The 16,413-nt window shown below is 44.1% G+C and overlaps 1 protein-coding gene across 1 annotated transcript; it reads left to right on the top strand.

Moving 5' to 3' along the window:
- Positions 1-1,154: 1,154 nt before the first annotated feature.
- LOC133908462 (serine/threonine-protein kinase EDR1-like) lies at positions 1,155-13,358 on the top strand. Its single transcript, XM_062350498.1, has 17 exons — positions 1,155-1,596; positions 2,991-3,332; positions 3,669-3,872; positions 4,184-4,372; positions 4,504-4,763; positions 5,585-5,668; positions 5,834-5,926; positions 8,544-8,639; positions 9,763-9,858; positions 10,101-10,218; positions 10,338-10,608; positions 11,537-11,660; positions 11,759-11,778; positions 11,923-12,079; positions 12,269-12,557; positions 12,810-12,882; positions 13,042-13,358. The coding sequence occupies exons 2-17, from the start codon at positions 3,111-3,113 to the stop codon at positions 13,122-13,124; spliced, it is 2,379 nt and encodes a 792-aa protein (XP_062206482.1). The 5' UTR covers positions 1,155-1,596; positions 2,991-3,110; the 3' UTR covers positions 13,125-13,358.
- Positions 13,359-16,413: the final 3,055 nt, after the last annotated feature.

Genomic DNA, 16,413 nt, shown 5'->3' with positions numbered 1-16,413 from the left:
AAGGCGTATCATATTCTCAGTTAACGCGTCTGGGATTGTTTTATTATCATTAATTCCGTACTCAGAAGATTTCAAAGCTTTTTTCTGACGGGAATACCTTTTGCACATGATATTGTGAATTTATGGCTGGCTTACTGTACTTACTTTCCAATTGCTCGGTGGGCATGAGAGGTGCCAACGCATGACAACTTGCAAGCATGCCAACGGGTTAGTCACGTATAGATCATAACAATGTAGGCAACTGTATTCGAGGCTACTTGGCGCACAGTAGAATGCAGCCATGCAGTATTGGGCTGTGAACCTGAGTGCTTGATAGTTTTTTAAAACATCATTACGTACATAGTTTTTTTAAAAATCGACATACTTACTTACCTACACCCTCGTACATTTATTTACATAATATCTACTAAAAATCGAAGATACACATCTTAAAAATTGATAAAATCATCACAAACACTTCGCTATCGACGAGAACATCACTTACCGCTAAAAAAATTATTTTGATGAGGTTTAATCTCTGATGGACAGCCAGTAAATCACATTCACTGACCTTCAAAGCTAGTCTTGGTTCTCAATAGTGCTTGATAGCTTGTAGGCACGTAACATTGGGATAAACATGTGGAGCTCATGACGATGGTATATGAAACTAGCTATTGCACAATAATATGAATCATTTTGATATTGAGTTGTGAACCCTCGTCATCGGTCTATGTCAGATTGCAATGATGCAATATAGGGCTAACCATACTTTTTCAAGATAGATATATATGAAGCTAATTGTCGCATAACGACAACAAAAACAGATTTCACGCATGCAACACCATTCGACCACGCATAGCCTGTGATAAATGATAGTAAAGCCAATTCCAAAAAATCAATAATAATAATAAAATAAATAAATGTTAAACCATCTGATATGCTCTAAAAATATTTCATATACTTATGTAAAATATAAGAAAGATTAATTTGCACCTAGTTTCGGTACCAATGGAGGAGGAAGAAGCTAATTTTTTCGATAAGTGTAGCAATGGTTACGTACATAATAAAAAAAAATTATTAGCATGTTATATGCAATTAACCACCACTAACATTTCAAATGAAACCCTATTGCATCTACCTTGTGATAACAACCATTCGCGCACACAAATGCCACAACGAAGCTAAACCTACAAGGCAACAACAGTCAACAACCCATAGAGTCACCACGGTTCGTCCGCCTCACCGCTCCTCTCCCTCCGTCTTGCAGCCCCAGCGCGTAACCGACGCAGCCGTGCCCGTACTTTTACTGGCAGTCCGCCTCGGCGCCTCCTCCCTCCCTCGCCTGCCGGCTCTCGCTTCCCTGGTTCACTTCTCAGTCCTCTGCCGGCGAAGCGTGGCTGCCGGGACCGACGTCCCACCCACTCCTCCACGCATGCGCGAGGCCCTGGAAGTCCACACCTAGTCTCCCTAGGCCCCTACGTGACGCAGCCGAGCGAAACGCCGCCGGATCCTCCACCCGCCGCTCCCGCTGCTTCCGCCGGAGTGCCGCACCTCTCTCGGACTACGGCTAGCGGAGTGGAGATCCGTCCCGACTCGGATTGGTTTCTTCTTCTGTTGGTAAGTGATCTTGGCTTGCTTGGTCGGTTGCCCTGTTTCGGGAGTTGGCTCTGCTCTCAGTTCGGATTCAAATCTCTCGTTCTCTCCGTTCGGCTAGTCGCGGATTTGTCTGCTGCGTAGTGCGCTGCTGATCTAATTCATCCACCCATGGTTCGGTTAGGTTGTCAGGATTTTGCTTCATCGTGCGAGATCGACATTTGCTGACACCACAGTAGATATGACTTGTTGGTACCCAATTGAGGTGCGGATGTTGTTTGTTTTCCAAAAAAAAATGCTGGCTCAACTGAATCCGCACGCCCCAGGCCAAGCTCGCCCCTGCCCCTTGGTGCATCCGCCCTGATTCTGCCCATTTTGGCCAGCAATAGCTGTCGAAGTGAAGTTGCTAGTGGCTGAGATGTACTCTCAGTGTTTATTCCACTGCGTCGTAGTATATGGAATTCTGGATCGCACTGTGGTTAATGTATGTCATGTCGAGGTGCTGAGCCACCATGAGCGTTCTGTTTGTTTGTTGGAGGTTTTACTGGGGTTGCTCAATTCAGGTGAAAGATGAAGTTGGATCTAGATCATAGAGTGTATGGCGTTATGCACTCACTGCACACGGTCCACAGATAGTTCCCTATTAAATATGCCTTAAATTGACCGCATGCTTTGACAACATGAACAGTAAATGCACTAGTATAACAGTGACTGGCTGGAAGTGTAGACCATATCTGGTTGCAAATCTGCTATTCTTGCAACAGACTTTTAGGCTGGAATTTGGTGGTGAGCCTGAAGAGGCCACAAGGCAAAGTTTCATGTGATTACATTTCAAGCTAGGGGTGCTTTTTTTTTTGGATCTAATTGACATCAGGATGCACATCAGCTGATAAAGAAAGGATGTTATCCACTTCTATGTACTTGCTAACCCTTCTTTGTAGACCACTAATGAGTTCTAATCAACCATAAAGTTACTCTCTCTCCTGGGAATCCTCACGCAGTTCACATGTTCTCATGCTTTTCAGTTAGATGTTACCATCAAGTGGCTTGTGGATTTTGAGAAAACAACTAACAACTAACAAGTAGTTGAAATAAGATTCTGAAGTTTGCAAGTGTTACTTTACTTTCAAACAGACTGTCTGACTGTTAGGCTTTTTTGTTTTCAACAAAACAATGCCTTTTGCATCACTAGATTCAGTATTAGAATTTGCATTATGTCAATCCAGAGACGCATATGAACTAAATTTCTTAGTTTTTGTTGTGGAATTGCCTATAAATTTGTTACTATTAAGAGGATGGAAGTTTATGTATGCAAAGTGTGAGTTACAACAGAAGCTTTTGACTATACAAAACCTCTGTAGGAGAAGTTTTTCAGAGTTGTTTCTGATTTTTATATTAATATCTTCCTTTTTCCACAGATATGAACTAAACTGATCGGTGGTCCTGTTGGACACAAAATTGTTGTCATATCTCATATTCTCATAGCATGCAAAAGATGGTGGCTATGGGATGGGATTGAGGAACTTCATTTCAGAGAAATGGATGAAACACCAACTAGTTCTGGGCAATCTGAAGCTAGCTCATGTGAACCTAGTTGGTGGTCGCCAGAATTTTTGGAAAAAGTAGAATCTGTTTCCATATCAAGGAAACAGGAAGTTTTGGGTAACGTAAGGTCCTCATCCAGGAAGGCTTCTCAATTACTGTGGTCAACAGGAACTTATTCAGGGTTAATCCCAAATGGTTTCTATTCAATCATTCCGGTGAGGATTACTCTCTAGATTAATATATTTTGTTCTTCCAGAGACATTTAAAAAACCGTGCTAGAACACCTGTGATTGGATTTACAGCTAAATGTCTTCAAAATCACACCAAACACTTCTCTTTATCAGTGTCTTTATTCAATGGGAAAGCAAGTTTCTACGTATTAGGGATCAAGAAAAAAAAAGTAATAGAATTTAGAGTTCAGATTTCACAATAATGTTTTGTTACTTCTCTTTACAATTGGATTAAAACAGTGATTTATTTTTATTTTTTTACGGACTTGGTATTTCCATTTTGCCATGGTTATGTCATTGACCTGTGGCTAATTCATACAGGATAAAAAGCTGAAGGAGATTTTCCCAACAATACCATCTCTAGATGACCTTCAAACTCTTGAAGCAGATGGGCTTAAGGCTGACATGATTATCGTAGACACTGAGAGGGATAAGAAGGTTTTCATGTTGAAGCAGCTTAGTGCTGCACTTGTCAAGGGCTTGAACTCTAGCCCGGCTTTAGTGATAAAGAAAATAGCAGGTTTGGTAAGTTTCTAGAAAGTGTAAAATGGATGCAGTTTTCTATCTTCCCATGTGCAATTCCTTTTTAGGAGTTCACTTTCATGATCACGAGTTGATCACTATTATCATATCATCTTTGGGTACTTTTTATTCCTACAGGACATGTAGAACTGATTTGTGTTTAAACTTTTGCATTGGCAAGTTTTGGGCACCACTATTTTAATCCTTGCATCAACCACATCAAGGGCATCCCTACTGCAATGATGTTAGAGTTAGCAACTATTTGCCTGTAACTTGACTCATGCATGCCCCTTACCTTATTATTCCAATAAAAGGTTTTTGACTGCTTCAAGCGACAAAATCCTGATGCGAGTCCAGCAAGAGGTTCAACTGAAGATACTCATTTCTTTGGAAATAGAGGACCACAACTTCTAGGGCAGATAAGGCACGGGTCATGCCGACCACGAGCTATTCTATTTAAAGTTCTTGCAGATGCCGTTGGCCTTGAGAGTAAACTAGTAGTGGTATGTTTATAGTTTCCACCCCTTTCCATTTTTTTATTTGCATATTTCACATGCTTCATTGCACATATGCTATTGTACGTTATTTGCGATAAAACCTAAGTTCAAAATACTTAAAAATGTGTCTTTCATAGGGCCTACCTGATGATGGTGCCGTTGGATTTGTGGACTCTTACAAGCATATGTCTGTGGTAGTTTCGCTGAACTCTATGGAATTGCTAGTTGATCTTATGCGATTTCCAGGCCAGTTGATTCCTTTTTCAGCTAAGGCTATCTTTATATCGCATATCTCGGCTGCGGGTGAGAGTGACTCAGTTGAAAATGACTCTTGTGATTCTCCCCTTGAGCCCAATAGCCCTCTTTATGGACTATCTGATAAAGTTGAAGCTGAAGGGTATGCTTATGTATTAAATTTATCTTAGTTATATGATCCATGGCTTCTCTATGTTTTCCCATACTGTGTAATATATCCATTATTGTTCATTGGGATATTTACAATTTACTTGTTGTAGAAAACAGTGCATGTAACTCTGCTGGTTCTTTGTAATATTTAGTTGGCATATCGAGTGTTTAATACATTTTAATAACTTTGTAAAGAAAAGAGTCTAATACGGTTGAACTCTATCCAGAACATTCAAACATAGCAGGAAATTAGGATTATACAAGACACAATATTGGGTTCTGAAGGATGATTGTTGTCATGGCTTGTATTGTTGGGTAGGCTAGTAGTGTCTATCACATAAATTTTTAGGGCTGATTCTAAAACAAATAATGCGAGAAGATGAGATGACATTGAAAATTATTCTAGCATATCTTTTGTAATAAAACGTTCTTTATAATTGGCAGGCATTGATACTTAGGTTCCCACACACTAGTTTAGGTGTCTAGTAGAGCATTGTTGAAGTGAATCTTCACACTGGCAGCAATAACAGCTGAGATATGTTACTGCCATGAATGGAATTGTATAGAATATATGAGCATGTTGGGGGGTGAGATTATACAAAACAGTGTCAACCACGGATATTTGAATCAGTATATTTATTGCCCCAAGAAGTTGGGGTAGGCTAGAGATGAAACCCAACATGCCATATCTCAGATGGTTACCTGTCAGCTGTATTTGTTCATACCGTTTCTTCTCAACTTGCAGTCCTTTAACTTTAGATATAGTTTTGATTGTGGGCAAGATGAATTCATTCTGTCTCTATCTCAGTGCAGAATTGAATCTTCATCAAATCTATCTGGACGATCATTGCGCAATATGATGTTGAGATCAAGAACGTTTTCAGAGGGGAAATTAAGGTAGCACCTAAATGATGATTTCACAGCTAGTCTATTGAAAAGTTTGTTTTACCATTGGAAATATTATTATTTGGATGAAATATTATGCTGTGGTATGGTACTTGTGTCATTGTCTTGGACCTTCTTGTTCATTGCATTTGCTAAGAAGTTGGTACTTTAAACCAGCACGTCATGCAGTGAACCAAACATAGCAAATGCCTTTTGGAGGCACAGCCAAAGGAGAGGAGTTGCGGATGAACCCCGTGGTACTAGTTCAAGGTATCCACTTAACTGTAGCCATCAATTGCTTTAGTCCATATCTCTATCTTTTTTACTGTTGTATATATTTCTTTTTGTAAAACCATTATCGCTGAGAACAACTGGATATTACAACGGATGGTTGATTGTGCAATTCTAGATGCTATCCCGTATTATGGGCTTGCAAGATTCCCTTTGGAGGACTAGTGTGTGTTATGCTTGGCTGTTCTTCAAGTGTAATTTTATGCCTTCGTGAAAAATCATCACTATATTATCAAAAACCTATCACCATTACCATTACTCCCTCCAGTAAAAAAAAAACTATTGGTGTTTTAGAGCGGTTGCCATCAAACATTTCGAACTTTGACCTATGGTATATTTGCAGGTGTTATGGCTGGCCATATGAAAATGATATTTTTGATTTGTCTTGAAAAATACTTTCATAATATATTAATGTTGTAATTTTGTTAGGTGTTAAATATATATTGCAATATAAAACAGTTGCCAAAGTTATCATATTGCAATTCAAATCGCTGGTCAAAGTTGCGTTTTCGATGTTAGGAATAGCAACTTGTATTCAATAGTAGCCTCTGAGGGCAATATATAGAGTACATGATAAGGACTCTAGCAACCTAACCTATACGTAATGGATAAGGAGTCTAGATTCCTAGCACCCCTCAAATGCAAGGTGTATGCAATAGTATTGCATTTGAAAGAGACGACACTAAGTAATAAACTTAGACTAATACATCAAAAAATTGTCTCTTCAAAGTTGTCGTCGTAGAGTGGAGGCTTAGTAATCCTATTGAATCAAGCTGAAGAAGTGCATAATGAAGCACATGAGTAGAGTCGTGACGATGACAACAAATGAATGCCCTTGGTGAAGACTCGCAACAAAGCGACGAGAAGTAGTAAGACAACAGACGTAAGTTGTCACTAGAGCTACGAAAAGACCAAGATGACACAAGAATGACCTAGACCAAGATGACACAATAATGACACAAGAATGACACAAGGAAAGACCAAGATGACACAAGAATGACCTAGACCAAGATGACACAAGAATGACACAAGATGACACAAGGAAAGACCAAGATGACACAAGAATGACCTAAACCAAGATGATGAGTAGCAAGACAACAAATGAAGTTGTCACTAAAGCTACGGAAAGATCTATATGACTAAGTTGCATCAATAACGATGAGAAAGAAAGGGACTAATGGATGAAAGAATATGTTGACTCGCACGACATAGACAAACTTAAAGAGAGATTGAAACTTAGATGGACACAGTGGAATTGCAAAGACGCTAATACAAGGCTACGACACTAGCGTCAAAGCAAAATCCTAGCACAACAGCAGGAGTTTAATGGAACTAGACTCAATAGAAGCTATCATCATAGGTAAAAGCTAGCTAGCAGCACGCAACACAACCAGCCAAACAAGAGAGCAAAGTAGAGCAGCAGCAAGCTGGCCCATAAGATAGCAGCAGCAGCAAAAAACAAGCAAGCAGAAGATGGACAACCCAATGTCCACCAAACACACTGGGTAGCCCATTGAAAGCATGGCCCAACACAACCATCAGTAGCTCACGTGTGACACCACATAACCTCACTTGTTGTGCCAACTCCCCAACCCTAGCATTTGCATATTGCGGTGGCGGAACGGGTGGAAGAGCTCCGTGGAAATGGAACCATCAGGGGAGATGGCAAGGGAGCCGGTAGTGAGGGAGAGCGACGTGTCGAGCTTGCAGAAGAGGTGGTGGATGAACCGACGGCCCAGGCTACTTTGACGGTGAGCGGAGCCATCGTTGCGATCTGGCATGAAAATCTAATGGGTGAAGTCGGCAACGGTGGAGGCGCCAGAATCCGGATGGGGTGGCTCGGGAGGGTGGCACAACCAAAGTGGATGATGGAGACATGGCCCTAGGGCTTGACGGATCTAGTCGTGTGGCGACGGATCTGGTCAGGCGAGGGTGGAGTGATGTGAGTTGGTGGCGGCAACGGGAGAGGTAGCGGCCTAGTGCGGGATGGTGGAGGGGTGGGTAGAGGAGCCCTAATGCAGAATTCGGCAGAGGAGGAGGCCTGGCGGAGGAGCTGGATCGGCCACGAGAGAGCAACTACATATCCTGACGCATGGCTGCAGAGGCAAGTTAGGTACAGGAGAACGACGACAGAGGAGAGCAACTGATGGGGAGAGGGAAGCCGACGGGTGGGTGGGCTAAGATTAGAACGAGTTGCAACGTCCAAAAAAAGCCCCTAGCTTTGATACCTTATAAAGAATAGTAACTTATATAGAGTACATGATGAGTACAGGATAAGAACTCTAGTAACCTAATATATACATAATGGATAAGGACTTTGTATTCCTAACATTCGAGACTACCTCTTTGTTGAGAAGGACCAAAATGCCACCTTTATGTGACTCGAGGGAGTATTATGGAGGCAATTGTGGTTGTTTCATGATTATAGTTTGCATGTTTTTCTATGTTTACCATATGGCATATGTTAGTCTAGTAGTGATTGGTTACTTAAATGATAAAAATTGTGAAATCTGTCGTTTGTTTCGTTGTCTTCAACCCAGAGGTATCGGTGTTCTCATGGTTTTTTTTTCTTTTCATTTTGCTTTCCTTGGTGTAGTCCTGAGCATCCATTGATGAGAGCAAAGGGAAGATCTATACTTGGTGGTGAGAAGCAATCATTTCAAGAATACGCAGAAAGTGGAGTTGCATCAAGGTTTGCCAATTGTGTGTGTGTTTGTTGTCACTAATGAGTTCCAATCATTGGCTCTTTCAATCTTTCTATTTTCGTTTTATTCCCTAGCTAGCAGCAACTATATAATTTTGTATATATCTAGGAAGCAAATACTAGCTTTTGCATTCTTGACTGAGACCAACTTAGTTTTTGTGTTGCTCTTCATAATCGAAATTTCAATGTTGAAACTGGAACTCTACCATTGTTCTGAGGTCCTATGGCTCTCCACAGGTGGTGTCTGGTTTTCTACCAACTACATGAATACATGATGGTCTTTTGTGGTGTTCGAAAGCCAAATTAGTTTACCTTTCTTATCTCATTGGCTGAAATCTGATGGAAGTACAGAACCATGTGATGCATTAGTCCTTGTTAGAAATAATATAAGAAACTAATAGAATCCATTTAGTAGTTTATATGGGGGGGGGGGGGGGGGGAATCTGGTTTTCTAAAACTAGAATGTAAATTAATGTTTTAATTGCTCTAGGCGTGTGGTGCCTTTTCTAATTTCTAGCAATTCGAAGAAGACTGGACCAGTGTAAACTAACAGCTTCACAACTGTAAAAGTACTCGGTTTTCAATGGATAGAGTAACACAGTTTGAGCCATCTTTACTGCATTTAGAATAATTCTTTCAGGTATCAATCAAGCACACTATATACGAATCATGAAGATATATCTATATTTTTTAACTGAAAATCATGAAGATATATTGATAGATAAAATATTCAAAAGAACTGTTTGGTGTTTCTTTCATCTCTCTCTAAACTATTAAGGTGGGCTAAGAATGTCATAGCAAGAAGCTCTTGCTTTTGCAGCTGGCATTTATGTAATAATGTTTCATGCTCTAGAGAATACGGGGAACCTCCAGTGTCACCTATATAGCCAATCAAATACAATATTTGATTACTTCAGTAATTCTATCGCTGAGCGCAGTTTGCTGTAAAAATGTCCATGAAATGATTTGGTTTTGTTTTATGACTTGGCCAGTTACTGAGGTGTCTACTAATTTTTATTCTTATCTAGCCTAGTTCTTTTCCTTTTTGTGGAACTTTTCATACTTTTATTAGTAAATCTGTTTTTGAACAAACCATTGTATGCACTTGTAGATCAGATGGTCTTGGTGACAGTTCAACATCTAATGCTCGACGAATAAGACGAAGAAGCATTAGCATCACACCTGAGATTGGAGATGACATTGTGAGGTAATTCTTGTTTGAACTATCTGATGTTAGTGGAGTTGGCTTAATTTTTCAGAGGTTACTTAGGCTTTTACTCAAAATGTACCAATGGTTATAGCATGTTTTGCTTATGACTGTGGTTAGATGCTAGATATCCTCATTGGTCATCATGCTAGGTTTGGTTTATTTGATACAGCATGTAGAGAGGCTAGATATCCTTATTGAGCATGAGTCATTTATTATTTTAATCTTAAACTCTTTAACAGGGCAGTTCGGGCTATGAACGAAACACTAAAGCAAAATCGCCTCCAAAGGGATCATGTCGAAGGTTCATGCTCATATGTTACGGGGGGCCAAAGCAATGCGAATGACTGCCCAAATAATGTACACTCCTACAAGTTAAATTGTTTTGATCTTCTTCATATTTGTCCTTTATATCTTGTGCATGTAATTGTTCTTTAAATTTTGTCAGCTTGGGCTCATAATGATATTTTCATTGTTAGGAAGATGCGTCTCAGAGAGTTGTTGCTACCAACAATGGCTCAAGAAACCGAACTGGTTCTACTCAGAAGGCCATGTCATTACCTTCTTCTCCTCATGAATATAGGGGGCAAATTACCCAAAAAAGTGATGATTTCATAAGTAAAGAAAAGTTGGCATTGGCATGGAACAAGGTTTTGGAGAGTTCTTCATTTCTCAATAAGCCTTTATTGCCTTTTGAAGAATGGAACATAGATTTCTCCGAGATAACAATTGGCACGCGGGTTGGAATAGGCAAGTAATCTTGAACTTCCTCAGACGGATTTACTGAAGTCTACTGTATACGTGTAGCATAAATGCTTGTTAAATGCATCTGTCAGATTCTTGCATATCTAAGTTTATGTTTTTCACTATGCTGTGAAATATGCTTACTGCTTTTATTATGCTATGCTCTTACAATCAACAGAAAGTAAAAGCATCATGTGGCCTTACCTTGGAATGTTTTTTTTTTTTGAGGGAAACATAATAAGGGAGACCCTGACTGAAATTGTTGAGAACGGGCGTCGAGCGGAGCTCGAACGCGGGTGGTGCGGGCGCAACAACGCGCTCTGGCCAACTGCACTAGGCGCAGCTTCTCCCTTACCTTGGAATGTCTCTACTGATAAACTCTTACTGAATGCCTCTGGAAAACAGATCAAACATTCGATCTCCTCATCTATGTCTTGATATTCTTTTTCATCTCTTTACTTTTTAACCTCATAGAAGCTATTTGCTTGACAAAAAATTAATTATTTTAAACCAGATATAAATCTGATACTACAAAGCTGTACAGTTATTTACTTTCTGAGAATTTCATGATTTCCTGCAAAAGGCTCAAGTATATCTGTCAGATGTCAACAAATTCCAACCTTCATGTGGCTGCGAAAGTACAATATCTGGCCATATCTCCTTTCCAGTTCACAGACAGATTAAGGGTCACACTTTACATTGACTGGAGTTTATTCATCACTGATAGAGAGAAGCAATCCGACTATAGGAGTGGGCAAGTGGGGATGGGAATTAATGTGCATAGTTGCTTGCATCGTTTGGCTGTTATTTCATATTGCATTCTTCTGCTTTCATTTTGGAGATGACCCCATTCTTTTTTCTGGTTTAGTTTTGCAATTTTTTTTGGTCCTGATTAGAACCTAAGGAGCTTACCTTTGTCGAAATGATTAATCAGGATTCTTCGGTGAGGTCTTCCGTGGTATATGGAATGGAACTGATGTTGCCATCAAAATGTTTCTTGAACAGGATCTGACAACTGAAAATATGGAAGATTTTTGTAATGAGATATACATCCTGAGGTACCATAATTACTCTTGATTTATTTCTATTGTATTGACAGCTTTCTATTTTTCATTAAATTTACACTAACTTTGGCAATTTCATTTTTCCCTTTCAGCCGGCTACGACACCCAAATGGTACTAATTCATGTTGACTTATGTGAACTACAGTTTCAGAATATAGTTCTCAGCAGATCAAAACTACATATCAACTACCATATGTCTCCTAGTCCTAATTGAAAAGATGGCTTTCTGACCAATTTTTTGTATTCTGTTCTGTAGTTATCTTGTTTCTTGGTGCATGTATTACGCCTCCACACTTGTCAATGGCAACCGAATATATGGAAATGGGATCACTGTACTATCTCATCCATATGAGTGGTCAGAAAAAGAAGCTCAGTTGGCGTAGGAGGTTGAAAATTATACGTGATATATGCAGGTTTGATCTATTTCTTTATGGAGCAACTATTACTCTATATATTTCTGCTGGCTGTTTTAAATATTCTGGACCTTTAAAGAAAATATTATGTTTGATACAATTCCTTTTGTCGCCTAGACTTTAATATTGTTCACAGTCCTTTTACCATTAATTGCTTATCTCAAAAAAAATATCTTGTTTGTTTAAAAGGGGCTTGATGTGCATACACCGCATGAAGATAGTTCACAGGGATCTGAAAAGTGCAAACTGCCTGGTGAACAAGCATTGGACTGTCAAGATATGTGATTTTGGTCTTTCTCGAGTGATGACCGAGAGTCCTATGACTGATAACTCCTCTGCTGGCACGCCCGAATGGATGGCCCCTGAGCTTATAAGGAATGAACCTTTCACAGAGAAATGCGATATATTCAGCCTTGGTGTTATCATGTGGGAGCTGTGTACATTGAGTCGCCCATGGGATGGCATCTCCCCAGTTCAAGTAAGCATTCATTCACCTTTTTGTTGAAACAGTTGAAGCAAGAATGTATTTTCCAAAGGTGTATATCGATTGAAGCATACGGTGTATTCTGATATCTACCCAAATTGGTTGCTAATCCTCTAAGCCAGTTCAACGCCTGAAGCCAGTTATATAGTGTGCATTGTGATGCATTCCTGTTCCTTGGTGTTCTTGTGACTACATATGCTAGTGGACAAAGCTGTTGACTAACATAGATGGATCGTGCAATTGTAGGTGGTGTACGCGGTTGCTAATGAAGGGTCACGGCTCGAGATTCCTGAAGGACCTCTTGGCAAGCTAATTGCAGGTAGTGTAGTTTCTATACAAGCTAGAGATATTCGAGTTTTTTTTCTGTGATTTCAGTGGAGATCAGATTAATTAAAAGTCTCAACTCACGTTGGGTTGGTTAGCTTCTATTCTGCTCTCTAATTGCAGCTTAGCAACTATCTTTTTTTGTTTGCTGCAGATTGCTGGGCAGAGCCCGAAGATCGGCCGAGCTGCCAGGAGATCCTAACCCGCCTGCTGGATTGCGAATACACAGTCAGCTGATATGAATGCTGCTCTGCTGAAGTAGCTTGCTTGGTGCCACCTAATTCCTGAAGAGGTGGAAACGTTTCTTATATAAAACCTGTAAAAATTAGCCTGCTGATTCCGTTACACATTGAAGTCTTGTATTGCTGCTGTATGACGGCGACCCTTTCTCTCAAAATGTAAAAAATGTTTCCCCGTTTATAGAAGAACATGCGAGGCCAAGAAATGTGCCTTGCATAGCAGGGCAAGCTAGCTGATGTACCTGTCGGTGTATTCAGAACCAGGGGTCCCTAAGTCCCGAGGCCAGGCCGGCTATCCACCACATGTCACCACCCTGCGAGGTAAGAAAAAGCTAAATCCCGGGAGAAGGTGCTCGGGGCCGCCGCCTCTGGTTCCCGAGCACCCCAGTTCCCCGATGATCTGCAGGGTCCAAATACTAAGACCAAAGTGCTCGGGAGAGAGTGCTCGGGGCTACACGTGGCAGCCCCCGAGGACTCGGTGCCCCGAAGGTCCCACCGCAGTACTCGGGAGAGAGTGCTCGGGGCTGCACGTGGCAGCCCCCGAGGACCCGGTGCCCCGAAGGCCCCACCAAAGTGCTCGGGAGAGAGTGCTCGGGGCTGCACGTGGCAGCCCCCGAGGACTCGGTGCCCCGAAGGTCCCACCGCAGTGCTCGGGAGAGAGTGCTCGGGGCTGCACGTGGCAGCCCCCGAGGACCCGGTGCCCCGAAGGCCCCACCAAAGTGCTCGGGAGAGAGTGCTCGGGGCTGCACGTGGCAGCCCCCGAGGACCCGGTGCCCCGAAGGCCCCACCGCAGTGCTCGGGAGAGAGTGCTCGGGGCTGCACGTGGCAGCCCCCGAGGACTCGGTGCCCCGAAGGTTCGCGCAAGATCATTCAACGACCCGAAGGGTCCCGTCGTCAGGGTGTCATCCAGTCAAAGGCCCAATGCCGCATTTAATAGGCACGCGCGGTCTGACATCCTGACATCCTCAGCTGCCCACGCCCCAGTGTCAGACCCTGCCATGCACTAGCAGGGGGCCGTGGGTCCATTAAATGCACGGGTCCCGTCCCGTTTCATCCAGGTGCCTCGGGATAACGTTGCCAGAATCGAAGCACTCCGCCTGCCACCCTGCCCTGGCAGAAGAACAAGACAGGGTGGGCGCACTGGGCACCTCTGAGGCTGACCGGTGGGCCCCTTTTAGGGCGCCCCGAGGCTTCCGCAGCGGCTGGTGGTCGAATGCGCGCCGCATTTCTCCACCGCCCCTGTCACTTCGCCAAAATGAAATGATTACGTCTTTCTCCGTGGCACCTTGGCATTCGCGTCCCCTCTTTCCCATTCAGGATATGTTGGGGTCGGCGCGCCTATAAAAGGAAAGGATGGAGAACACTAAAAGGGAGGAGAAAAAGGCCTTCGACCACCAGACGACCAACAATCTCCGACGAACCAGGCCAAAGATAGATCGACAGACACTCGAACCAGCTCAAGTTAAGCTAGAACATAAGAGCCTCAAGCTCTTTGTAAACAGCTCTCCCCTTAGAACCAGATACCTCCTTGAAGAATTCCCTTCAAGGATAAATATAGTGTTCATACAGGAGTAGGGTGTTACGCCTCCGTGCGGCCCGAACCTGTCTAAAACCCGGCGTACCCACTTTTTCTTGCATTAGGGTGATCGTCTCCCGCCGGCCATCACATTTATTTCCGTTCCCGCTTATTTCCCAAACAAGTTTTTCCAGGATCATCCCCCCGGCCGAATCTCTAAAAAGGGGTCTCTCGGGATCCCTGCGACAGGAGTTCACTCTCCGACAGCGGGCGCGCCAGGTAGGGGGGAATATCCCTGGATTGTTTGTTTCACTTTTTTCTTCACAGGAAAAGATGGTAGGTGGGCACCGTCTCCAGCGTTCCGGCTCCACTTCCAGTAACGGAACGCTGCCCCACGAAGAAAGCCCCGTCGCTGCTGCGTACCCGCGGCAGCCGCCATCCACGCGTGCGGCTTTTCCCGCCCAAGGGGATCAAGGCGCTGGGCCCATCAGCGCCGCCGCCGCTGCCAACGTACTTTCCGACCCCCAGCAGGTGGTCGGGACCCCGGCCGCCAGGTCTGCCTCTGGACCACGTCGGGTGCCGCCTCGGTGCAGGCTCGCTTTCAGTGAGGCCAGCCCAGGGAGCGCGTTGCTTGCAGCACAAGCTCTCCTCAGACACCCGCCCATTCAGGCCACGCCAAACACTCCGGAAGGCCGGTGGATGCAAGACGTCGTCGCTTTGGTCGGCACTGCTCGTCGCCAGGTGCAGGCCGGGAGTCCTCGCGCCACTTCTCAGCACGGTGCCGCCAGAGCCGGCTCCTCAGCGGGCAACACCCGCACGGGCCGAGGGGTCTCCAGGCGGAGTGCCGTCCCCCTGGCCATGTCCGGAGCCCGGGACCTTCGTTTGCACCTTGACGAGCGAGGAGGCCACAAGACCCCTGAGGTGGTCGGATGCTCCGATCACGTTCAGCATGGCAGATCACCCCGTCAGTACTGCAGCCGTGGGACGGCTACCTCTGGTTGTGTCTCCCACTATCTGCAATGTTAAGGTCGGCAGAGTGCTGATCGACGGTGGTGCCGGCCTCAACCTCCTCTCCAAGGAGGCTTTTGAGAAGCTGCAAGTATCTTCCCGACGCCTAAGGCCGTCACTCCCTTTCTGTGGAGTAACTCCCGGGCATTCCCTACCCCTCGGGCAGGTTGAGTTTGCCTGTCACATTTGGGAGCCGGGACAACTTCCGCATGGAGTGCGTCCTCTTCGATGTTGCGGAGCTCCCTCTCCCCTACAACGCCATCCTCGGGCGTCCGGCGCTTGCCAAGTTCATGATGGCCGTGCATTATGCATACCTTACGGTTAAGATGCCCGGCCCCGCAGGCTCTATCTCCGTGGTCGCCGACTCCCGCGGCGCCGTCTCCTGCGCCGAACAATCATACATGGCTCTGGTCTCAGCACAGGCCGAGGTTGATGGCTCTTCAGGGGGCCCGGGACCCTCTTCATCCAGACCCCGACTCGCCGCCGACACCTCTGTTCCAACGAAGGAGGTCGAGGTGGGCGAAGGCGCTACCCAGGTTGTCCGAATCGGCAGCGACCTGGGCAGCAAATAGGAAAGCGCGCTCGTCGCCTTCCTCCGGGCTAACGTGGACGTGTTTGCCTGGCAACCGTCCGACATGCCCGGGATCCCTAGAGAGGTGATCGAGCATCACTTGGCTGTGCGTCCGGACGCCCGCCCGGTGAAGCAGAAGGTCCGGCGGCAGGCGCCAGAGCGCCAGGAGTTTATCCGCGAGCAGGTCCGCAA

This window comes from Phragmites australis, chromosome 2 (genome assembly GCF_958298935.1).
Source record: "Phragmites australis chromosome 2, lpPhrAust1.1, whole genome shotgun sequence".
Taxonomy (NCBI): Eukaryota; Viridiplantae; Streptophyta; class Magnoliopsida; order Poales; family Poaceae; genus Phragmites; species Phragmites australis.
The sequence above is the reverse complement of the archived record's forward strand: the minus strand, read 5'-3'. Positions and strand labels throughout refer to the sequence as shown.